Source organism: Perca flavescens, chromosome 13, assembly GCF_004354835.1.
Source record: "Perca flavescens isolate YP-PL-M2 chromosome 13, PFLA_1.0, whole genome shotgun sequence".
Taxonomy (NCBI): Eukaryota; Metazoa; Chordata; class Actinopteri; order Perciformes; family Percidae; genus Perca; species Perca flavescens.
Genome location: NC_041343.1, coordinates 26,049,695 through 26,076,671, shown reverse-complemented (window position 1 = coordinate 26,076,671; position 26,977 = coordinate 26,049,695). Strand labels below are relative to the sequence as shown.

The 26,977-nt window shown below is 40.8% G+C and overlaps 1 protein-coding gene across 1 annotated transcript; it reads right to left on the bottom strand.

The window, feature by feature from the left end:
- Nucleotides 1-193: 193 nt before the first annotated feature.
- Nucleotides 194-26,741, bottom strand: vps37d (VPS37D subunit of ESCRT-I). Its single transcript, XM_028596202.1, has 4 exons — nucleotides 26,445-26,741; nucleotides 20,163-20,334; nucleotides 7,384-7,466; nucleotides 194-1,554 (listed from the first exon to the last, which is right to left on the bottom strand). The coding sequence occupies exons 1-4, from the start codon at nucleotides 26,565-26,567 to the stop codon at nucleotides 1,021-1,023; spliced, it is 912 nt and encodes a 303-aa protein (XP_028452003.1). The 5' UTR covers nucleotides 26,568-26,741; the 3' UTR covers nucleotides 194-1,020.
- Nucleotides 26,742-26,977: the final 236 nt, after the last annotated feature.

Below are 26,977 nucleotides of genomic sequence, written 5' to 3'. Positions count from 1 at the left end.
TTGATGCCATCATTTACGTTGATGACTCTTCTCAAAGCCCCTCTCTGTCCTTAAGTTGTATAAATGAACAATGAGATCCTTTTTTTTTTCTCAGCGTTGAAGGTGTGCTTCACAACCCTGTGCTTCACATCCCTATGTGTACAGTATAAAATAATAATAATAATAATAATAATAATAATAATAATAATAATAATAAAATCAAAAATCTCTAGGGATGGGGTTCGATAGCATTTTATCGAGTCTGAATCCTTTTAAATCCCTTATAGCCTCTCAGGTTTAGCTGTAAACATTTGCAAGTAATTAAAGGTCCCATGACATGGTGCTCTTTGGATACTTTTATATAGACCTTAGTGGTCCCCTAATTTTTAAATAAGAAGGTATTTAATCACCTTTTGTTGGCAGAAACAATATAATATTTAATGGCAGCCTAGTTCATGTTCACAACCTATACACATCCAGACTGTGGAGGTCGGACAGAAGCGGTACGTTAATGTTTTTTTTTTTTTTTTTTTTTTTGTCTTTCTCAAATCTGTGTCATAATTAATTTCAGACTGGTGGTTTGAGACTGAATAACTTGACAGAAGGGAAGCAACTGCTGACCCTGATTAAGCCGAACATCTCTGCTTCCACTCTCAGTGTAAATGTGTTCCGCTGGTGAAGGCGCTCGAAAGCCACAGAAACCGGCCGCCGGATCTGTCTCAATGTTTTCCATTATAAATGAAAAACTAAAAGGAGAGATAAAAAGGTTTCATAAGAGGTTCTTTAACGTCGGAGCTTAACAGATCTGGCTATCGGAGCCCATCCCTAGTCCTCCCTCCTGGTCCTAGTCACCTGCCGCCTACCTGACTCTGCTCTGGTTACATGTGTGTGTCATGGATGGAGAACAGAAATGGGACGTCTGCAGTGCTGCCTGTATCTGGATCAGTCTTTGCTTACATGATTGGGACAGCCACTGTTTGGTTCCATGTCTTGGAAGACCTCTCAAACCGGCTTTTCATCTTCCTCCCCCCCTGCTGAAACTTATCGGTATGGCGGCTCAGGCTGCTGAGGGTTCGGCCTGTAAAGCTGCTGCACTCTGACCGGGCGCCCGTTCGCTGGCCAGCCACCCGGTAACTGTCCGATGACTCGGAGGCCAACTGGCTGACCGTGTCCTGGGAGAGGGGTGCTGGGGCTGAGGATGTGGGTCTGTCCCAGTTGGGGTTCAGATGGGGGGATGCTACTTTGATAGCTTGGAGCTGAGGCAGGTGGAGAAACGGGGTAGTGAGGGAGGAGGATGGCTGGCGTGAGGCCGTAGCGTACCTGGAACACTCTAAGGGGTCCCTGTGCTACGAAGCCGTTGGGCCGCTGAGGCTCCTGAGGCTGCTCCGAGTCCTTCTTGACCTCTTTGCTCTCCTCCGCTCTCTTGGTTTTACTCGGCTGCCGCTTGGCCTGTACGACCTCCTGCATCTTCTCCGCTTGAGCCCGGCGGATATGATACGTCTTCCTGGAGCTTTGGAAGGAGTCCAGGAACTCTTCCAGGATTACGTTCCCCTCCATGAATTTCTCCAGCAGCTCCTGTGAAGCAGGGCAGATAAATAAACCGACATCAGCCGTCAGGACAACACACAAAGGGAGGTCCGACCGCGGGGAAGCGTTCAAACAAACTCCTCTAAAGTATAAAGAGGATTTAATTAGCTCAGGGATGTTTCCCCGTGAACTTCGGCATAGTTTGGCCGCTACACAATTTCACTGCGAGCACATTTGACTCAGCTAACAAAAGGTCCATGTGTCCATGTGCTGCAACTGTTACTTTTGGCAACGCTTGAAAGCCGTGTGATCTTTCTCTGTATGTGTTCCCAGGATGTGAGAAGCTTCGGCTGGTTGAGCTGAACATTGAGGACAAGTTATATTTGTAAAGTAATCACTGCATAAACCACAATGATTGTTTAAAAACCAATTGTGATTTAGTTTTACACGCCTGGGACTAAAAAGAAGAGGGTTTATTCACATTTTCGTCATTTAATTACATTCTCAGAAAGAGTGGGACGCTTGTAGCCAAAATATAGTGCTTTATGTGCGTTTACGTGCAGTGAGGTAGTAAAGCTACTGTTGGCTTTCTAAAGTAACCCGATCATGTAAATGAAGGATCCACAATAGGGGTAAGGGATTAGAGAAACATTTCGGCTAGCGGAACCTAATTTCATGGTCATGTATAAACAACATAAACAGGTCTCAAACAGGGTTTTATGAAAACTAATTTGCATGACAAAGACTTTGTTCAGGTAAGGTATCTATATGTGAGATCAGTGTGGTGCGATGAAAGGAAAGCTCAGCTGTATTTCTGATAATGTCGTGCAAAGTCAGACTAAAAGGGAAACTGACACAAAGCTCTAGAAGTCTAACTTTATCGGTTTCCATCTTACCATTTGTAAAACCCATACATGTATACTCTGAGGAAACGCTGTATATTCGTCTGAGTGTTCTTTAATCTGGTAAAGAAACCAGGTTTTTGGTTTCTATTATGAGTCAAAGATCCAGTTACTGTGAATAAAGAGTTAGAGAATGAGAAACTGTGTGGAGAAGGTGAATTATAAACAAATAATTGGTAAGCAGACATTTTTTTGACATAAATTGATGAAAATATTTATGCAGTAACTAAATAAAAAATGCTACTTTGGGACCAAACTATAATCAGGTTTATGACTAAAAATAAAATGAAAAAAAAAAACTTAGAAAACTGATTAACATGGTATTTTGTTCATCTGATATAGTTAGATCTAGAGGTGCAACGAATGATTATTTTTTATTAGAGATTGTTTTGTCAATAAAATGTCAGAATATTGTGCAATGTGTCTTGCATTTTTGCTCAAATATATAAAGTTTGATCTGGGGCTGCAACTAACGACTAATCTGGTGAAAATGTTCTTAATAAATCAAATATTTAGTCCACAAAATGTCAGAAACTAAGGGAAAATGCCCATCACAATGTCACATTTTCAGTTTATCACACAGAAAAGCCGAAAAACCTGCATTTGAGGAGCTGGAATCATCAAATGTTTGGCATTTTTGCTTGAAAAAATGTCTTATATGACTAATTGATTACTCAAATAGTTGACGGATTTTTCAGTTAATCAACTGATCGATTGTTTCATCCCTAAATGTGTTCTCACTGACCCGTGTAACCTGATTTCTCCCAGTGACCTGGTTTTTCCTCACTGACTGACCCGGTGTCTAACAGTTAATGAGGACTAAAATATGGTTCTCAACAAGTGAAAAACCCCAGCGTTGTTTAAAGATCCTGATATCTAGAAAAGTCCTAAACCAGGGCACACAGCACCGAGATTTAAAGGATAAGTCTGGTTTTATTCTTTACTTTTCTCCTCGTCATCGTTTCTCTTATCAAACCTCATGAAAAGACGAAACCCAACAATGTGTTAGTCCGTCTCTTTATCCTATCCGATGTCCCTATCCTGTCTGAAGCCCATTAAAAAAACGACATTAAAAATTATTTTTGTTTCTTTTAAAAAAGGCACAGTATTTGCTAAAAATGCCGACCACTGTCGTTTTAAGCAAATCAAACAGTAGTAAATAGTGCATTTTTTGGGTACTATTTTTAGCTGCAGATTAATAAACATTTACGGCAGCAGGATGGTGTATGTGAGATTAAAACAAAATAAACTAACGTAATGAAGGACAAGTGCAACAGTGTGGCTCATTGATGGGTTTGAAGTTTTTGAACAATGGAGCTCCTTGACATAAGTTATATCGGGCTTTGGCTATACGTACAGTTAAGGAAAGATTGGTTGACAATTAGGGGTGGGGGAAAAAATCGATACAGTATAGTATCGCGATATTTTTTGTGGCAATACTGTATCGATACACAGACGCCAAGTATCGATCTTTTATGATATATGTGTTGGTCAGTTTGTCTGCTTGACAATCACATTTTGCACCAATAAAATTGAAGTGAGATGAACAAACAGAGAAATGTATATTTTTAGATACAACATATGTTGACAAAATTGTCCTTTTGGGACATCATTTGAAATTGGGAAAAATCTGAAGTTGTAAAAAAGGTAAAATATTGCAATATATTGCAGAATATTGCAATATCTTTAAAATCGCAATAATATCGTATCGGGACATAAGTATCGGGATGATATCGTATCGTGAGGCCTCTGGTGATTCCCACCCCTATTGACAATGTAAAAAATATAGAACATCAACATTTTTATCATTAAAGAAAAGTCAGTTAAAAGGCTAAAACAGAGACTAATGGCGTTTTTCCATTACGTGGTACCTGCTCGACTTAGCCAGTTGTGTTTTTTTGCTGCCTCCAGCTTCTTTTGAAACAAAACAAAAAAAAATGTGTTCTTGCCATGGCAACAACAACACACCTTCGACGTTCTGTGTGTGTCGCGTTAGGTCACGGCAGTTTCCTGCGGCGGCGCTATGACGACCAGCCACCATTAACAGTGACTCGCCACTGGCCGACCCTGTCGTGTGATTGGTGGAGTTTGTGGTTTATTACATCTCCTCCCACTGTGTCCCCCCCCCGTCCCCCCCACTGTGAAGGGAGAGTTTCTCCATCTGGTGTGGACGCCCTTAAACAACCTTAGGTCGCAGTGAACAGCTGTTACAGGCAAAGCTCATTTATTTTTAAAGTAATCGGTTATTCAAAAATTTGTCCGAAAATGAATTGGTAACTTATTAATCGTTTCAGTAAACTCGGATGTCAGCTTCTCAAATGTTTTGTTTTTGGTGCTTCTGTTTGTCTTCTATGACAGTAAGCTGAATATGCGGAGGTTTCTCCACAACATTCAGATCTATTTTACTGACAAAACGATTCATCCACAAATTATTTGTTTCGATTCATAAATAAAAATGCCCTTCAACTTGACCATTTGAATTAGTTATTGCAGAGAATCTTTCATCAGTTTATGCCAACAAAATATATCCTTATCAACAGCTAATTACTATTTATTTATATTTCAGCTTCTCCACACAGTTTCTCACTGTTTACAATCTCTTTATTCTCAGTAACTTGATCTTTGACACATAATAAAAAACTAAAAACTTGATGTGCTTTATCAGATTGGGGAATTAAAAGAAACCCGGTGAATGCATCAAGATTTCTGCTGGAGATACTTCATTATTAAGCCACAAAGGTATAGTTACGTTGTATGATGTTAATCCAATGCACTTTATGTCAAATTAATTTTCTGTGTGCGCTGAAAAAAGCACTGGCTGCGTAAATGCAAAACACACAGAAAGGTGCGCACAAAACACTATTCCAGCCAATCAGCAACAAGGCGGGTGCAAGCAAGTGATGGGGGGGGGGGGGGGGGGGGAAGCAGCGGCCACATGGGTTATCAACAAGAAGAGTTGGCAGAAATACAACAAAAAAAAAAAGGAAAAAGACTATAGAATACAAATTAAAAAAAGTTGTATGACCGTAATGTGAGCTAATATCAACTTTGCCATATTTTGTTTAGTCAGCAGAGACACTTACAGAAGTGGTCGCCATGGCAATGCACGTCCATGAATCTGGGGGTGAGGAGATTCTGAAAGGGGGGGTGGATGGGTGGGTGTATTTGTTTGGCAGTTGATTTCAAATAAACAATCTCGGCGCAGCATCACTTACTGCACCTTTAACTAATTTTTTTAAAAGGTTTTTTTTTTGTACCTGTGTGTGCATGACAAAAAACAACAACAAAACATCACTATGGCAGCAGTGCAGTCCCTAAGAACATCAGTCCCCTCTTGGCAGCAATCTGACAGCTTTAACACATAACCAGCAGATAAAATGAAGCGGTGATAAAATGAAGCCCTCTTAGGAGTGATTTATACGAGCACAGAGGACAACAAGTTTTTGTTTCCTCCATCAGATATCCGTTTTCATGTTGGTACCTGACGAGGAATTTTCCTTGTAAGGACGCTTGTTTGACTTTAGGCAACAGAAGAAGAAACGGTTGGCCAGAGTCTTTAAAAGGCGGGGATTTTTGTCTGACCCCTAGGCCAAGGGAAAACATGCTTTTCCCGAATTTCACGTTCACAGTGGCACGGCTGTGATTACTTCCGAATGCTGAAAGAGGTTTTGGAAAACTGCTGCATTTCTTGTCACGAAAATCAAGATGGTTTTTCACTGAAGGACCGACCCTTAGAGGGCTGATTCTCAAAACGACTTAGATCAGAAGAGATAGAAGAAGAGACAAAGAGATCTCCATGTATGGATTCAGGTCTACTAAAGCACAGAGCTATGGTTAGACGCACATATATTTTAAACTGCTACGGGTGTATTTATGGAGATATTCGAAGGTATGAAATAACAGACCTGTACCAAACATTTACTGATACGGCCGTCTCACATACAAATGTACTGAGGCCGAGCGAGGCTGTTTGGCGTGTTCTGGCTGTTGCTTAATCAATCAGTGGGACAGCCTTTCTAATGACTGAGTCATGGGGGTATTGATCGGAGCAGTGCGAGGTGGGGGAGGTGTGCTGAGCGAATCAATCCAAGCCTGGAGCAGCAGTGTGGGTTTCATCTGCGAGTAACTCTTCCTCGCCGTCCGGATTGATGCCAAAAGAACACGCAAGATTTAAACAGGACCACTTGTTAATGCATCATTTGGACAGAAGCGATTGTTATTAATTATTTTAATCCTGCAGCTGAAGCTTTTTGTATGTGATGCATAATCAGGACAAAGATAAATCATGCAGACTGTCCAAATATAATTGGTTTTATTCCAACAAGGATGTTCCCACTTTTATAGGTTTCATGTGTACACAGTGCATACGAGGAATATGCCTGATAGTATATGCATAAGCCAACACATGATTTGATCTTGAAAGTCTAACTGGAAGCACAAAAAAAACATCCATTTTGCAGCCAATTTAAAAATAAATCTACTATTGTATTTTTTTTTTATATTACTGAATGCAATAAAAGATCTTTGGAGAAATGCTCCTTTAGCCCTTTCTTCACAGGGGCACTTGCTGAAATAATGCTGCTTCATTCATTCATATATATATATATATTCATATATATATATATATATATATATATATATATATATATATATATATATCCAAAATCCTTAAAACTGTAAAATCTGAATACAGGATTGGCAGAACACATGAACAGTATGTGCAGGGGTTTCTGCAGAGACTGCCATGGTGGGAGTGGGTTTAGTTGCTCTCAGATGTTGTTGTACTGCTCCCTGTATGTATATGCCTCATGTCTTTAGAGATCAGATTGCACAGAAGTGGGTGGGCTGTCAGCTAGACTGCAGGCTGTTCAAGAATCATCCAATGTTCTGCCAAAGTGATAAAAGACTGTTTGATTCTCACCAAGAACAGAGAAAAAGAGATCAATTTTAGGAGCTTTTTGTTTGTTTGCTTTACCTCCGACTGCTCCTCAGCATGTGCCACCTCTTCTTGCAGGAGGTTCTGCGCCGTCTGCAGGCTGTGCTTCTGGACACGAGCCTCTGCAAAGACAAAGACACATCACTGATGCATGTGTAGAGAGGAAGATGAGGTATTACGTCACTGGGGGTTGGAAGAAAAATCCAGTAACCAAGAAACCGCAGCAGAGAAAATTATTTTCCAAATCACAAAAGAGCCTTGAGGGTATGTGCTGACGAGGAGATGGTGGTGATGGGGTGGGCAGTTGTTGGCCTGTAAATATTAAATTGTGAGCTGTTTTGGGAAGCCGGTTTTAGTTTGGTTCGACCACAAGACAGAAACCCATTTTGGAGTCTCATTTTTGCCATCTACTCATTACTTTCTCAAATACAACGTTTAGATGTTTTCTCTCTTCTTTTAAATCTATAAAACTTGCAATCATTTATCCAAGCTCTCTTTAACATCGTACCTCAACCATAATGCCTGAGAACTCAGTGTTCACACAAATACCATGTTTGAATTATTTATGTTCATGTCAATATAACAACAAAAAAAGAAATAAAAAAAAAGCCTTAACAAAAAGATTGAGGCAAGCAGCTCACAAAACCACCTTAAATATAATCTTCCATAGAACATTCAAACCAGCACATAGCAACATTACGTCAGGAACGAACAAGCAATGACACTATGACTGACAATATATTGTTGTGTCTTTGTGATGCATTAGGTCAGCAAACTGTTCAGTAATGGATGCTTGCAAGAACATTTTTTTACTGTTCACCTTAGTTTTCCCTTCATATAAGTTTGTCTAACCTGTGAGTGAAAATAAAACTTGTCTGATCGTCTTTTGCACTGTCACCATGTTCCCAGATCCCAACAGTTAAAATGGCCAGTACAATGTTGTTATTACTGATAGGAATGGTGGCCAAAACTACAAAATGTGACCAAAAAATTAAGCAAATCCCCAGAGCCTTGAAATATATTAAATTTAACTTATTTAAGGATATTTCCTACGGACATGACTAAAGTTAAATTAAAATTTGATTGGGCTGCCCTGGTGGCCTTGGGGTTAAAGGTGCAAACCATTAACCACAACATTTGGTTATGTTGTTTTCCATCTCTGAATGCAGAATTTTATTTCCTGTCATCTCTTCACTGCTAATAAAGATAATAAAGCAAAAGGTTTTCAAATTGTGAGGGAGAGTTGACATCAACATGGTCAACAGTTGGAGTTGCAGCAAAGGCTGTTACCCACAGTTCATAAATGCTGTACTTTAAATCCATTAGTGCCCGACTGCCACAATTTGCGTTAGAAATGTGCATTCTTGTGGCCGGGTTGGGGGAGCGGGCGCCCATGTGTAGGAGGTTTATTCCTCGGCGCAGAAGGTCAGGGGTTCAAGTCCGACCTGTGACGGTTTCCTGCGTGTCTCTCCCCTCTCTCTCCCCTTTCATATCTCGGCTGTCCTGTCCATTAAAAGGCAGAAATGCCCCAAAAAATAATCTTTAAAAAATAAATGTGCATTCTTCTTCGAAGTCATAGCTCAGACAAATCTAACCCAACAGACATGATACACATATATATTTAAATTCTGTGTGACTTTAACTTCCTGAGGATATCATTACCTCACATGTCCACAGAATTCATTGAAAAAAGCCCCTTGTTAAAACTTAAGAACTTGCCTGACAATCATCATAATTTTAGTATCAAAGTAATCCAGTGATAGTTGTCTTAATGGGTAAAATGCAGACAGGAACTGCTAATATCTAATTTGGCATACTTTTAATGGTGCCAATTTTTCCAAAATGTAAACAAATTTGCTCTCGTCTTAAAATTGTATAGTTTCTAATTCCACTTATATTCTTATTTAAGTTTGATATACCTCTTATTGTTTATTTTTTAGCACAGCAAATACTCAGCATGTGTTCACCTCCCGGGGATTGCGGCCGGTCATCATTTTAAACACGCTTGACCCAGCTGACTGCCAAGTGTGTCTTGTACCTCCAAGAGATGCTGTGACAGCCCTGCTAACCCCCACAAGTCAGACAGGGTTCAGTGCAGTCTGAGGGGCAAATAAAGGTCATGGTAATGACCTAATAACTCTAAGCCTCAGAGGCAAATACCGAGTAGTAAAAAGCAAGCATGCATTAAGGAATGGCCCTGTTTATGGCCCCCGCACAGCAGATGTGAGGAGATGGGAGGTGTAATGAAAGGTGACAGCCAAGCAAACAAAAAACACCCACAGCAGCTGTATGTGACCTACATCTGAGGACGTGGAGAGGGAAGGGGGTGTGGAGTTGACCTAGAGGCCAGTGCAGCGTACAGCGTGTGGTGCTGCACTTACAAGTGAATGGTGTCAGTGATAGAGTACCATGCTTCGTCTGGGAGCAGACATGAGCTGACGAGGAGTCGAGGCAGTCACACTTCTGGATTGAGCACTGTGAAGGCTAGAACCAGTTTATCTGTATAATGCTTCCCTAAAAGGCACTTATTGACTAAGCAACTGGCTTTGGGTAAATGCTTCACACTAGGCCTGGGCAATATATCGATGTTATATCGATATCGCGATATGAGACTTGATATCATCTTACATTTTGGATATCGTAATATGGTAAACGTTGTCTTTTCCTGGTTTTAAAGGCTGCATTACAGTAAAAATTACTAACGACCTTCTAACTGCTGCAGACAAAGGACTTGTCTCCATTCTTGTTCTACTAGATCTTAGTGCTGCATTTGACACTATTGACCATACTATCCTGTTACAGAGACTGGAACACTTAGTTGGCATTAAAGGAATCGCACTAAGCTGGTTTAAGTCCTATTTCTCTGAACGATCCCAGTTTGTTAATGTTAATGATAAACCCTCCAAGCACGCTAAAGTTAGCCATGGCGTTCCTCAAGGCTCAGTGCTTGGACCAATTCTATTTTCCTTATATATGCTTCCTCTAGGTAATATTATTAGGAAACACTCGATTAACTATCACTGTTACGCAGAGCGATACCCAATTATATCTGTCAATTAAGCCAGATGAAAGTGGTCAGTTAGCAAGACTTCAAACGTGTATTGAGGATATAAAATCCTGGATGACCCACAATTTCCTGATGTTAAACTCAGACAAAACTGAAGTTATTGTGATAGGACCAACGCACCGCCGAACTTCGTTTTCGAAAGATATAGTTACTCTGGATGGTATTACCCTGGCCTCCAGCACTACTGTCAGAAATCTAGGAGTTATTTTTGATCAGGATATATCCTTCAACGCCCACTTAAAACAAACCTCAAGAATAGCCTTTTTCCATCTTCGTAACATTGCCAAAATTAGGAATATCCTGTCTCAAAACGATGCTGAAAAACTAGTCCATGCATTCGTTACTTCTAGACTAGATTACTGCAATTCCTTATTATCAGGTTGCCCAAATAAGTCCATTAAGACTCTCCAACTGATCCAGAATGCTGCAGCACGTGTTCTGACGAGAACTAAGAGAAGAGATCATATTTCTCCTGTATTAGCTTCTCTGCATTGGCTTCCAGTGAAATATAGGATTGAATTTAAAATCCTCCTCCTGACTTACAAAGCTCTAAATGGTCAAGCACCATCATACTTAGAAGAGCTCATAGTACCTTATTGTCCCACTAGAGCACTGCGCTCCCAGAATGCGGGGCTACTTATGGTTCCTAGAGTCTCTGGAAGTAGACTGGGGGCCAGGGCCTTCAGCTATCAGGCTCCAGTATTGTGGAACCAGCTCCCAGTCGGGGTTTGAGAGGCAGACACCGTTACCACATTTAGGAGTAAACTGAAAACCCTCCTCTTTGATAAAGCTTATAGTTAGGGAACGAGGAGTTGAAGCGTCCACCTAACCCGGCCCACTGCTTCTCCTCGTAGTCAGTTTTTTTTTTTCTATACTGTATAATTAATAATCGAGCGAGAGTAGAGGGAGGCGGTCCAGTACAGCCCGACCCGGTTGGGGGGGAGTTCTAGCCCGACCAGGCACCTCTCTTTAACCTGCCTCTCTTAAGTTATGCTATTACAATTCTAGACTGCCGGGAGGCTGTTCCTCCCTAAGACACACTGAGCTGCTCTCTCATCTCTACTTGTTACTTTTGTATGCATCCTGTCCCAGAAATGCTTGTTACTAATCTAGCTCTGGGGAGTTTACTCCCGGAGTCCTTATATTTCTTCTTCGCAGAGCTATGCTCTGCGATTCTCTGCATTTCGGCTGCATCCTGCTGCGTCCTGCTGCATCCGCAGCCTCCCCGTGCTCTGCAGCGCCACGTTACATCCCGCTACGCCCTGCTGTGATGTTCATACGCACAGAGTAGTCAGGATCGGTATAGGAGACTGCAATACTCAGTATGACACGATGTGCCCTGCTATGACATGAACTTCCACGATAACCTTCAAGTCAATGTGACTTCTAATGTGACTGTTATCACCACTGTTCATCACGCCCCTAACCCGCCCGTCAGACACCGCCTACCAAGAGTCTGGGTCTGCGAGGTTTCTTCCTAAAAGGGAGTTTTTTCTTGCCACTGTCGCAATAGCCACTGCTAATGCTTGCTCTTGAGGGAATTACTGTAATTGTTGGGCTTTTGGAATTTATAGAGTGTGGTCTAGACCTACTCTATCTGTAAAGTGTCTCGAGATAACTTTTGTTATGATTTGATACTATAAATAAAATTGAATTGAATTGAAATTAAAGGGATGTAATTTTCTGAACCTACCTGACTGTTCTAGCTGTTCTATTATTTACCTTTACCCACTAAGTCATTTAATCATTTCTGGTGATTATTTATCAAAAATCTCATTGTGTAAATAACATTTTGTTAAAGCACCAATAGTCAACCATACAATATCGTCGCATTATCGACATTGAGGTATTTGGTCCAGAATATCGTGATATTGGATTTTCTCTATATCGCCCAGCCCTACTTCACACCAGACATTTAAGATAACTTGATTGGAGCGGAAACGATAAGTCGATTCAATTGATCAAATAAACTGTCTATTCATATGTTTACAATGTTCGAGTCATCTGACAACATCCGGTCGTATGAGTATGTGATACAATACACTGTGCATCAGGGTTGGGTAATTTTTACTTCTGTTTTCATACGTCCAATCGTGGTTACTCAAGATCGCAGATAGACCATCCAATCGCCAGGGGGAAAGCGGAACTCCCTTTATTATGCAGAATTTAAAACCTGAATATCATTTAAACGGGTGATTAATAAAAAGAAATTCACCCTTGCCCTCTCCATCTTGGGCGTGGCTCAGCATCTGATAGAGCTTTAAAACGTTTAAGCTTTTTGCAAGAAATAAAGTATACTTGAATAAACATTTATAAAAAAAAAAAAGTGTGAAGATAAATGAAATATTTAAACATTAAAAGAATTGATTTAATAGCAATGTCTCTATATAAAGATATTAAATATCTTTGGGTTTTCAACTGTTGGTTGCATAAAACAAGCTAAGTGAGACAAGGCTAAAAGTGTAAAAGGTCAATGATATCTGCAGCTAATTCAAGCAAAAATGAAGATACCTTGCCAAGGACCAGAGTGCCTATCAGGGATAATTTCTGACTTAATGGAGAAACTAGATAAAACTAAAACCATTCCAGAATTATACTCACAGATGGATCCAAACAGAGGGATGAACAGCAGTTTGTCAGACAGATGGACCAACTGGCATCACCTCTCTTTGGCCCCGCTGTTAAAAAGGGTCAGTTCACAAAGTTCAAACTATGGAAAACAAATTTTCCTACTTGACCCTCTTGTAGCATCGATCCAGGCAGATACTTTTGGTTTAATATGTCCAGGTTTGAGATTTCTGCCTCTGAGATTTCTGGTTGTAAACGGTTTGCGTTGGAAGTACTTTCTACTGAGGAAATAGTCCTTATAATTAATTGCCGATAATCCTCAGAACACAGGGTCAGCAAATTTTAGAATATTGACACTGTTCCTGAAAAGAGACGTTGCTGCTGAATTTGTAAATCAACCTTTGCTGTGCTGTGAGGACCTAAAATGAAACCCCAATAATCTCCATTGTACCTGGACAAATATCATGTGGTGGATAAAATAAGTGTATTTTAAACTGAAATTTTTAAAATGACAAACTGCCTCAATTGTATGTGCAAACTTAGTGCTAAAATGAATAGTTGATAAACAGAAATTAAATTAACAACTAATTTGAGGTTATTTGTTTAAGCAAAATCAAACGTGAATATTAACTGGTTTTCTTAATCTTCTGTGATTGTTTATGAATATATTTGGGTGTTGGACTGCTGATTGGACAAAACAAGACATTTGAAGAAGCCATGGGAACTATTTTTGGACACGTTATATCTAAATGATTTATCAATGAATTGAGAAAATAATTGTATAAATATCAAACTGTTTGCACAGCAAATGAGAAGGTTTTGCTGTGTCAGTTTTATACCAATATAAATTAATAACCTTTGGATTTGGGTTCAATCAGCTTGGTCTCTGGGAAATGGCGATTTGATAAACAAAAGAAAATGCTTAATTAATACATTCCTCGTATGTGTAAATGTACTTCGCAAATAAAGATAATATTATAATTCTACTGTCTTTCACACTGTAAATGGTTACATCATATAGTAACTGATGTGGCACAACAGCATTTGCACCATGTTGCATTTCAAGAATAAAACAGCCTGTTATGTACTCTGCTAATCTGATATCTTCTGCATAAACAGGCAGGATGCTGAGTTATAACGGACCAGTCTGGTGTGCGTGTGTGTGTAGATGTGTACTGTCTGTGGTTATTATGTAGCAGCTTGGTGTCATTTGCATGTAATTTAATGAAGGTAAACACAGTGGATGGTTGTGTGTAATGGTACTACACTGACGCTGCACTTCAAAAATCAAAAAAGCCGCAGTCTTATTAACATATCTGTTCTGCAGACGTTCCTGCTTTGAATCACATTTAACGTTATTTCTTTAATGCCTAATTAAACACATCTACTGGTTGCCGAGTGTTTCACATAAATCGTTTATTTACATTTTAGGCATTAATCCATTATGCAGCTCATTTAGTTCAATGATGTTTTTTTGTGCAGTGTGCAAATCAATCACAAGAAAGTGGAGCTGCTCATTTATCATGGAGACAATTCTCTGAAAAGGACTTTGAAAAGCTTCTGTAACAGTGTATGGAAGGTTGGTAAAACAAAATTATAACGATTGGACTGATTTACTGTACTGAACAGAAATGTCAGTAAAATATCAGTGCACAATGGCTTTTCTTACAGCGTCCATCTTGCCCTTAAGCACAACAGATTTCCACGTTTCATGCCTGACCTGGCTTCCACTAACATTGTCTCTGGTCAAAGGCTGATAGATCAATGCAACTAACTGATGAAGCGCCAGCTGAAATCAACACAAACATGGGGACTCTACTGTAATGAATGGTTAAGAGAAATCAAGTGAAGAAATGCAGTTTAACACGCCGGGCAAGCGTTCTCCTGCTGATTATACACAAATAGGTCAGGTTATTACAGATGGGGCATTGCAGGGCATGGATGTATCCCAGGCTTGAAAATTAGCCAGCGAGTCAGCAGTGAATTATACCCCTGCGGCACTCCAGGCTCATGTTTGTCCTCTACAAACACAGCGCAACCTGAGAGGCTTTGTGTAACATCCAACACAAGTGTGATAACAGCTTCACAGCTTCGTGCGAAACAAACTGAGTGTGACACTACGCTATTTTCAAGTTAATTCATGAATCTGAGCTGAATGCTGCCACGCTCTAATGAGAGAAACATTTGCCATCACAATATCAGAACACTATGTAGTTTTGCCACCATCTGTTCTGTTCCTTTGCAGCACTCATCACTGTGGTGTGTCCTGTCAATCAAACAGTGTGATCAGCACCATGGCATATTATTTCCTTCTGTTGTGGCTTGATGATCTTTCCTTGGCCTGTTCAGTCAAGGCCAATGTAGTCTCGCATTGCCAGACCTATCTCCACAACGCTGAGCGCTGTGCGATAAGGTCTGGCTACACCAATATATACATTTCTAGGTGAAAAATACGCTTTGGGTTGTTTCCATTTCTTTAAACCAATCACAGTCGTCTTGGGCGGCGCTAAGTTCCAGACGCAGCGACGGTGGTTCTGCAAAATAGTCTTATGTGTATTGCTGTGTTTACTTCGTCCACAGCAATCCCCACCAATCGGCCCCAAAGCATCCCAGTTAGATAGTAAAATGCCGAAAACATATTCCTTGTAAGTCTTTACAATCGTTCACCAAAAGAACCAAGCAGACCTGCCTTATTGCACGATCCAAATTTTCTTTACAACTTGCCATTTTCAGCATCTGGTTCGCTAGCTCGAAGTTTGTTGTTGTTTCTCGTAGCGAAGGGATTTTGAGAACGGCAACATACAGAGAGCAGAAGGTGAGGGGAAATGTATGAAATGTACTTTCTTTGATTCAGACTATGGCCAATGCAACTCATGGGATTAATGCTGGCTTTAAGACAGCTGTCTGATGCCAGAACCCATGTAGTGGAAGCTCTTCTGACAGCTTTATATTCAATTCATTTTTTTTCCTGTTTTTATTCATATTCGAAAAGCCAAATTCCCTGCACCCTTTCATCAATGTCACTGTTAACTCTATTGTTGTTTAGGGGAGGGCTGGGTGGGAGTTTTACAATATCGCCCCAAATAAAATCCCCACTGTGCAGGTGCCCTGACAATCCAACAGGAATAGCATTAGTGCAAAAACTAGGACACCACACCGGATCTAGCTAGACCGGAAACAAAACAACAGGCACGCAGCACACACTTGTTTGGGCTTGCGAGCCGGCCAAAGAGTAGTAGGCTAACGTTACGTTGTGAGTGGATGGCGAGCGCTAGACGCCGAAATGGATGCCAATAAGAGTCTGAATGGAAAGTTTACTTTTAAAAAGTTGCCAAATGGTTCCATTGACAAGACCAAAGTGATCTGTGTGTTTTGTCGTTGTGAACTGAGCTATTATCGCAGCAAGTAAATACCACTTGATGGCCAAGCACACAGCTGATGCCAATTCTCCGCCCCTTTGTCAAAGCCAGGCGACAACATTTTTTTTTTTATCACAGATATTTTCCTCAAATCATTTAACCCTAGTGGAAACAACAGGGAGAGCCCTTGACAACTTCCCACTAAACAAACACAGCCAATTATATTGAAACGCACTACCAAGCCGAAAGTGCCTCTCCCCGATATCAAACGCCCGGGTTTTTGAGGTGGTAGATAGCTAAAGTGAATCTGACCTGGCAGCAAAACACCTCATAAATCTAAAATGACTGAAACAAGTTGAGAGACACAAAGAAACATTCAGATCTTTTACATCCTTAAAACCGACAAGTGACTTGAATAATGCTTTTATTCAAATCAGAATATGGAAAGTCCCAAACAAAAAAGCTTGGTTACAAGACACCATTTGCACTTTGTTCTCCAGCTACAAAACAATCAGCTGGGTTCCCACAGGAAGTCAATGTAAAAGCCACGTCTCACAGTTCACACATTCACTTAGTTCTGCTATCATGGCAACAAACAAGCCCATAATCCCATTTTGATGATCACACCCGACAGCACAAATACAAGTAAGAAAATAAGACAGAGCGTACAGTCCTGTAGTGGGACGTTCAGAGGCTGACCTGTACTTGTTCTGAACTAGTGGGCGTGTGGAGGACTTACTGTGTGGTGGTCGGTGGGTAAAAGTTCAATTCGATATTATAGTTCATACATTTTTTTGGTCACACAAAATAATTGTAATTTCTGCACTTCCATGGTCTTCTGATGTAAAACATGGATTGGCACATGGATTACAGGAGATTAAAGAATTGGAAGAGCGGAAAGGTGCAGTCTAGCCGTTTGTCAGTAGACTGAAGAAGACAAAAAGCTGAAATCATTCAATGGCATCAAATGATCCGCCACAGTCTTCCTACAATGGATTGACTTAACTGATGCCAGCAGCCAAACAGGAGGCTGTTGTGACATGGCTTACAAATGGTGTTAAAGTTGCTACAAAGCTGTCTTAGTGGCATGGTTCGCTTAGTTAAATGGTTCTTAGTCACAACAGGGAAGAACTACACTACAGAGATAAATACCATCCACATGCCATCAGACATTTTAATTTAGGATGTACTAGTCATGAACAAAGCTATATTTTTTGGTTTTGGAGAGTGTTAAAAAAAATAAAAGAACTCGACTGAAACCAGCTGAAATATTGGTACCGTCAACTGTTTTAACAAGCATTTCTAACTGTATCAGTGCAAAATCTAGAAGAAGCTCTTACTCTTTGATTCATAGTTAGTGACACCATATCTGACACTGTGTGTTAAGGTCTTAAATAGCACCGCGGCAGCACCGAAAATATCTCAAAGTGATCTGATGCTGTCAACATTTGACCTATTATCCATTAATATAAAAAAGTAGGCCCAATACATGACCTAATATTGCTTTTTATCAGTTAGTCTCAGAGTGATTTTTTTTTTTAAAGTTACTTCTTAAAGAAGTCACAACATGTTCACACACAATCTGCAAAAAATTCACTGACATGTCTTTTTCCTCTTCTTTTCTCTTAGGGCAGGCCAACAGGAACCCCCACCAGGCCAGAAACATCTTTTTTTTGTTTTTAAATGCCAAAAATCCATTGTGATTCCCCTATATTAATTCTGCAGCAGCGCACTGCTGTGAGTCCATGAACGAGGCAACCGTCTCGTGGTTAGTTCATGTCTGTAACAGCAGAACAGTTATCTAAACTTTTTTCAAAAAACGCTTACAAACAAGCTTGCTAGTGAACGACAAGCTAACGTAATGACATGCTGCGGTGGTGGATCCAATTCATGCAGATGTTAAGAGTGGTTCAATGTTGATTTCGGAAAACAACTAATACATATGTGTTAAAAAATTGAGAACGGAAACCCCCCAACCTAGGGGAAACACTGGTTTAGGCAAGTTAAGGTTTAGGAAAAGATCATGGTCTTAGTTTGATATTGAAAATGTCAACAGTTACTTAAAGCACAAGATAAGACGTGTCTACTATCTTTATCAACATTTAACCAAAACCACAATCTTTCCCTCCAAGTACTTTTTGTTGCCTGAACCTAAAAGTCCTGCGCTCTGTACGCCCACCATGCGCCCTGACCACCTCCCTTGAACTCAAAAACATGTCTCTGAAAACATTCTTGGCAGCAATTACATTTCTTTCAGGAGCATGTGCATGTAATGATGAAATGTAAGAGACAGGGCTGCTTTAAAAGAACAGGGCCATGTGTGTCTGATCTTTATCTTTTATCTCAAAAGTTTGAAAGCCAGTGCGGGTGATTAGCAACTAGGCTAGCAGCAGAAAAAAGCAGGGGGGAAAGAGATAATAAACTGCCTGGAGTAGACATTACGAAACACTCAAGGTTGAGCTCGACTCCACCTGGGGACCAAAACCACATCACACTCTTCCAGCTTTCTCTGGTCACAGATTCCCATCCACCAAACAGCAGGATGTATTAAACAATACAGCTGTCTGCCTTGATCCACTCCAGTGTGTCTCTGCTGCGATTTCCTCGCCTATTCCCTGCCCATTCAGCTTTCTCTTCTTCTCCGCCCCTTGTTGAAAAAAAAATGAGAATCAGATGTTTTGCAGAGGAAGAAAGGACCCCCACCCATCCTGCTTTGCTGGGGAGGTGGGACAGCATCTGTGTAATGCACGCACACATTGACAGGAAGTTTTAACATTCCACCCAACTTCCATCACTGGCCAGCAGCTGAGGCTGCAGCACAAAATCTTTTCATTACAGTAAACCAAGAACTGGGCCAGCTCCATAAAAGCTTACACTCAACAGTCATAAATAAGTAGCAGTTGACATTACCTCTGAAAATTAATGCAGCAGGATTTATTTTATCACCTGCTCTTGGCTTGGCTCTGTACACTGTGAGGAATTTCTAAAGCTTGCCCATGGAGGCTTAAAATTTAAGGCAGAGGCTTAGGAAGACATCCTCTGGTGCTGCCTTATAGCTGCCCCGTCAAAAGCATGACTTGCCTAAACAAAGACAAGGCCCCTTTCACCCCGCAAATTCTGCAAAACTGCTGCAAGCTTCCTGCTGGCATCCGATATGCTCCATTTCGTTCCCATGACCAAAACTCCAGTCATGCTGAGGCTTTTTGTTGAGCAGTGGAAGGCTTGTCTCACTGACGATCTAAAAGCCTTTCTGTACTCTGATGTGAAAAGTCACTTATTCGCTGCACCAGCGAGAGTGTCACAGTGAGTCAAAAGTGATTGAATTGTGCTTTCTATGTCTCAAACCTTGCAGTAAAGTCTGTGTGTCTCATTGCAATTACAAGGTAAGACAATGAGGAGCCACTGTGGGCTATCATGTATAATTAGTTTTAACCTTTAGTGGTTAGGATGCACCCTTTTCTTCTGTCTTCTGTGAATTCTTCTTTTGGTTTGTTTTCACTGAAGTCTAGAGAAAACCTTATGAGAGCTCTGTGGTCGTTTAAGTAAATAAGAACTACAACAATAGTCAGTTGTTTTAAGGTCACAGAAGAAAAAGGTCCAGAAAAATGGCTTTTAGAATGCAGCTTTTCAGTGCTACACTCTCACTTAGCAAGGCCATATTTACCCATCCAGTCCTGGAATCCGAACCAGTGACCTTGTCATCACAACCACACTCCTCTTAACTTATGTCTCGACAGCGATCGTCCACTGGCATCTTATATAAAACCAGAACCCCCCCAGCACCCCTCCTCCTCTTTGGGTCTTCAGTGGTGGGTCAAACTCACCACGCTGACTCTGTTTTTCCCAGCATGTGGTTGCCAGGTTGGACAGTTCCCGGTATTTTTCCGCCAGTTGGAGTTTGCCGTTATAAAGTCGGGGTTGTCTGGCGAGGCTCTCTTCGGCTAAGCTTCGATTGGTCGTCTGCAGCATCTCCCTGTCCACTTGAAGCTCCTGAAACTGTACAAAGTCAACTGATTATTCCATCATGCATGCGATACGATTGTGTAGTAGTGTGTATTTGTCGCTTTTCTCCAATTAATATCATTGTAAAATGGAATAGCTTTGGGTTTTGGACTGCTGATCGGACAAACGACACATCTGAAGATCTTGATCTTGAGCGCTGGGAAATTGTGATGCACACTTTTCCCTGACATTGTGTAGACCCATTCACCCCTTTTGTAGCGTTAAAGAGGCACAGAGGGCATTTATGCAGAAAAGACCCTATAAATGTTTGGTTTCTCCACAACTAAAGAAAAGTTATTTTGGGGACTTGCAATAAATTGCTGAAAGACAGTCCCGCTGGTTCTAGTTTCCTATACAACATAAGGGTGACCAAACGTCCTCTTTTGCCCGGACATGTCCACTTTTTACCTACTGTACGGGGCGTCCGAGGGGGGTTTTATAAATTCATTAAAATGTCCGGTTTTCACTGTTTTTCATGGGACCATTAAGCGTGTACTTAAATTGACTGGCGCTTTGCTCAACACAATACTACGGTAGGCTACTTTGTTGTGTGACGTAATTCCTGAGAGGCTGCCTTGTGAGCGGCTCTGCAACGCGCACATACACAGGGACCAGGGCAGACAGACAGGGACCAGGGCAGACAGACAGGGACCAGGGCAGACAGACAGGGACCAGGGCAGACAGCGGAGCAGCATTACACACAAAATGCCGAAGCGTTTCCTGCTAAAGATTTCCCACCGTGGTCAGAAAACACACGGGAAAGACTTTGTTTCTCTCACTATGACTCTAGAGTCGGTAGGACTCGCTCGCTGTCACTCTCACTTCTCCCCCGCTCTATGTCACCCACTCCCCACACACACACACACACACACACACACACACACACACACACACACACACACACACACACACACACACACGCCGTCTCGACGCACACACTAGCGCACAAGTATAAACCATAAAACAAGACTAGTGCAGCTTCACAGTTGAACTGCAAAAAAAATGTCCCACGTACAGTCCCGGTCGGGACCGGACAAGTGGGAGGCGGAGTGCACCGTGTGCAAAGCTGGCACATATGTTTCAGTGTCTTTATTATTTATCTTATTACATTGAAAAGGTATTAAGAGATATTTTGTTGAAGCTGGATTTTCTAACACAGAAGAGGTCATATTTAGAACATTATTTCATATTATTTATTTATCTTAAAAGAGAGCCATTATTTATTATATATATTATTTATTATATATATTATATTATTAATTATCATTATTTACAGATTTTATTTTATTACAGAAGTTATTTTTGCACAATTGAGGCATAATAAAGCATGTCCATTAACCTCTGAGAATCACCACTGTCTGGATTTGTCTCGAGGCCAGGCCGAGTGTCCTCTTTTTTGGAAATCAAAATATGGTCACCCTATACAACATGCAGAGTTAGACATGACCTCACACACCCTGAATCACCCCAGAGGAAATTACTGCTGGACTGAGATAGTTTTTTGTGTATTTAAAAAGGTTGGGAGCTACCTGACACAATTAACTATTTGAATAACTGTTGTAGGCAGACTACTTTGTCTTCTACTGCTACGGCAAATGGGGACTGCATAGGACACTGAATCACCTGAAGGTGAAGTGCACCTGCTGAAAAGGGGAAGAGGGTCAAATCAGTCACATTCTTGGTGCACATCACCCCAAAGCCAGCCCTGGGAATTACACTGGTATCCTTCCAGTCACAGGCTTGCTTCTTTAAAACCACCATCAATGGTTAAACTAGACTTTAACTTCAACAGAGCCATAACAGACAATAGAAACTACGACAACTGTGCAAGTCTCTGTCACAATCTCCCCATCCAACTGAAAGGCTACTACGATAATATAAGAGGGGGGCACCCTTGTATATTGTATATAGTCACCTGTTAGTGACAGACAAAGATGAGCCATCAATCATTAAAAACGGACACCTGTTCTCCAATCAACTGCTGCATGACATTTTATGACTTTAAAGTAGGTCACTTCTGAAAACTGAATTATTTAGGTCGTACATATATTTTCAGTTAAAATCAGAGCATATTGGAATAAAAAGCCCTTTCAGCTTTTGTGCTGTTTAACGTGAGGAAGATGTTCTTTTATGGATTGCAAAGTGAGTTTTGAAAGCGAGAAATTTCAAAACCGAGGCAAACAATCCTTGAGTCATTGAGATGGATTTTTGCTGTTGGGGATTGAGAGATGGTGGTCTGGGTGTGTGTATGTGAGGGGGAGGGGTCACTAGACCATAAAAAAAAGCTATAAATAATTAAAATGAATGCCACTCCCTGTCTTGCCAAACAATACAGTCGCAACATCGCTGTAAAGAAACAGTCGGTGTCTCAAACACTGACATAAAGCCACTTTGTGAGCTCCACACTGCAAAAATCTGAATTGTCTTTGACTAACCCATCAAGTCAAAGCATTCCTGTGATTCTGCCCAGCCGGATACTTTTCTTGCTCAATTGCTTTCTTTCAACAGTCAGTCACTTGGAGCCTGAAGGCCATTTCATTGAGTCCAGAATTGTACGGTGCATCTGTCTCACATTTTTACAGGTCATCAAAAGGATGCACGAGTCCTAAGTTCAGAGGAATTTGCAGAATGTGCCCTGTAGTCAAAAGAAGGTCTGTTTGAGTGCAGAAAGAGATACAACAGATCCGATGTCCATTCTGAAAAAGGTCCCTGCGAGAGTAAGATAAACGCGGCTCGTTTCAGACCTACAGTCCAATCAATTGTTTTTTCTTAAATAGGAGTTTAAGCGGACGCTCCATTTCCCGCTTTGGCTAGTCCGCCCCATTTATCAAACAACTGCTGCAGTCTTCGGGGGGTGTTTTGCGTTTTGATGCACGGGCCGTAAAGCCGAGCTGACAGTGTTTACCATCCTTGACAAATGACACTCGGGGAGCACTTAAGCAGCCGGGAGTTCTGCACCGGAGACGACGCCGAAGAGGAGCAGCAGCACTGTTGTTTTCTGTGGTTCCACATGTGTGACCACATGAAATGCAGTAAGTAGGTGTTTCTCTTTTATCTTAAATAGGGTTTAAGCTTAATTAGGCTTCTGCAGTCCAAAGCCATCAATTGACGCATCAAGCCGAAATTGACGGTCTGCAATGACACTGACAGGGGGTGGCAAAAGTCTTTTCCATGAAAGAGAATTCTTCATGTAACGCCAGGCCTGTACTCAACTGAGAGAAATGAAGGGCCAGCTTGAGAACTCTCTCTTTGCGCCATTTCGGATGAGTTGAAGGCTTAAATCAGCTATAATCAACATTTTTATAAAAACAACTGATTAAAACGACACAAAAATTCTGATTAACCCGCTCTGCACTACCTGCTCAGCAATAAACAAACGGACACTAGCTAATGAACATAGTGGAGCATTAAGCAGCTAACGAGTCATATAGTTCTCAGGAGTTGGTGGACACCAAAATGGAGCTAAAAAATATTGACTATTGGACACAACTCCAGATAAATGCTAATGTTGCTGCGTGTCTGCTGGATGTATAAATAGGAAACCGATTGCTGAAAAGTTTGCCATATCAATAGTTATAAGGAGATTATATTGTCAGTGTTGTGTTTAAGGCTGGTCATCGCAGGCAAAAATGTTTTTCGTTTTGTGGTCTTTGGACAGAGCCAGGCTAGCCATTTCCCGTTTCCAAACAAAGCTAACACCCTGCTGGTTATATTTAATAGATAGATATGAGAGAGGAACTGATCTTCTCAATTAACTCTCCATTTCTTTAAATTATATCCAAACACAAGCAGCCATACAAGAACTAAATATAGTCTCAACTTTTAAATTGTAGTTTTAATAACTATTAACTATCTGATCAAAGAATAAGTAAACAAAACTATAAATCTGACCAGACATTCAATACCAGCTTATAGTGCTTTTGATACTCAGTGCTGCAGATGCATTTAGGACCAAATGATTACATGTTTTATGTACCCTTTTGATGTGACTTTTTGTTCTTGTTGCACTGGAAATATGTATAACATGTAGCTTATTGCGTGTGCAAGCTATGAGAACATAAGGAATGCTCCTCCAATAAGGCTGTAGCATTCATAGTGATGAATCATCATGAATGATTAAACTCAGTGGTTTACATAACATTCATCATTAACATGAGATTAATGAAGCACCATGCTTCCAAGAGCTCATATGGAGATGAGACATGTGCAGCCAGTTGGCCATGATAACCACGTGGAAAGTAACTAAGTACATTTACTCTGCTCCACCTTTACCAGCTGCAACATTAAAGTAATGAAAAACATTACTGCATCAATCATTACAATCTAATAATATAGATTATTCAGAAATGGCCCAGTCTGCCTATTGAGTACTTTTGGAACCTAAAGTATATTTTGATGCTAATAGTTTTGTACTTTAAAGTAACATATTGAATGCAGAACTTTTACTTGTAACAGAGTACTTCTGCAGTGCATATCTGCTACTTTTACTTAAGTAAAAGATCCTACTTCTTTCACCACTGAGGATAACACACAGGCCTAGTGTATTACTGGGAGACAGGCTACTTACAGGACAAATGTCCTCTGCACAACTCAAGCTCTGTATTATTAGTTAATGACAGACAAATGGGAGCCTGAATGAATAGTTGCTAAAACACCCCCAAGCTCTCTGGATCATAGCTCGGAGTCAAACTGCTCTGCTCCCAGTGGGGGAAAGTATTGTATGACCTCTTGGTGAGCTCCAACCACTGTGGCTCCATCATCCAAATTCATTCACAGAGCTAGGTTTCAAATGTCACATCTTAGGCGCCAGGAACCGGGCAAATAAGTAATGACTTTATTTGTTTTCTCGGCAAAATCACATGACATTCAGGTTTGGTCATATTAAAAGCAAAATAGTGTAGTTGAAGACAGCAATGCAAATCTGGTTCTCAAAGTGGGGAATCCAGAAATATCAATCATTCAATCTCCTATTTAATTAACTCCTTGGATGCTGGTCCAATAACAGTAAGAACATGTATGACGAGGACAAGAACACACGCACACACACACACACACACACACGTAATGTTTCACGAGACACACTGTTGTTAGGCCACCCATAGCTGTGAAAGCCATGCAATTCTATAGCCTACTGAATCCTGACTGAGACTCTTTTCTGTTTGAGCACCCCCTTCTAGGCAAACCTAAGCAAAATGGGGACCATTAAAAAGTTTGGGAACCACTGGTACACCTTCTGTGTGTGCGCGTGTGTGGTCATGTAGCCTCGAAACGTGCCTCTCTGACATGGGGAGTAGGCACGTGGAATTCCTTTAAAAAAATCTGGCATTTTTTATTTGCCATGTTAAAGCTACACCCATGAAAGAATACGTTTTAAGATGTTTTTTGGATTGTCAAGAGATCACTGCTCAATTTGGCATTAATCCAATACACCAAGACCCAGTAAAAGTACATTTAGAATTAACTGCTCGCCGATGTATCTTTTGAGGGACGACCAGTTGTAAAAGTTGGAATTGTGTTCAAATAAGTCTCGCTATGTATGCTGAAGTAATGCCGAATTTTATAGCATGCAGTAAGAAACTCTAATATTTTCTCAAGTCCTCTTCTACCTCATGTGTAAGTCCTCTAAGGGATGAAACACTTAATTGCCAGATTTTTAAAAAGGGAATTCGGCGTAAGGACTCAAGCCACATAACGGCACGTATGGGGTCTTCAACACCTCGATAGGATGCTTCCTGCACGATAAGAAAGCCCGCAAATTAATACAATCACTTGTACAGACCGCACAAATAACCCCCTTAGTTTTATATTCGCTTCAAAAACGTTAACTAATAACTTACCGCAAATATTAGGAGACTGGTTCATGGAAACGAATTGGAAATCCGACCACTCGCCACGCAGACAATCGATGAGCCATGTATAGCGGATTTGCGTTACACACCGCACATCAAATGACATAAACGTTCATTTTCAGCGAAGAAAAAAACGGTACAGAAAATAGCTGAAACCGCATAATTACCGTTAAAGGAAGATATTTAACAAAGCGTTGAAACAGCTCAAATTCCTTTAGGCACTTTGGTTCTTTGGGGGGACAGAGGATACCTTACCTTTTCATTGAGTCGAAGGATTTGGTCCATTTTGTCGTCGTTTTGTAAAAGCTCCCTAAGCTCACTTGTGCTTAAAGCTCTGTAGCCGTCAGGGCAAGTGTTTGCCTCCTTCAAGTTGGACATTTTATTCCTTTAAAATGCGGCTGAAGACGGTTTAGGAAACATAAAGTCCGCACAGCGGTTACATCTCGCTCACATTGGAATGCGATGCGATCAGCCCGCATGCAGCAGGGTCAATACAACCCTACTAATCGTCAACCGTTGCACTTCCTGTCAACACCTTCAAAATAAAATACATTTCCCGCCTCAATGCTCTGAAGAGTCTCTCATTGCCAGACCTTGAAGGACAAAGAGATAAAATAAGCCTTTTTGATCCCTAGAGGGGAAATGTAGGTGTTGCAGCAGCACAAGCACAGAAACAAGTAGATACATACAGTAACAAATATATAATAATAATAATAATAATAATAATAATATACTAAAAAAATCAGATTAAGAATATGTATAGGCTACATACAGTACCCACAAACAGT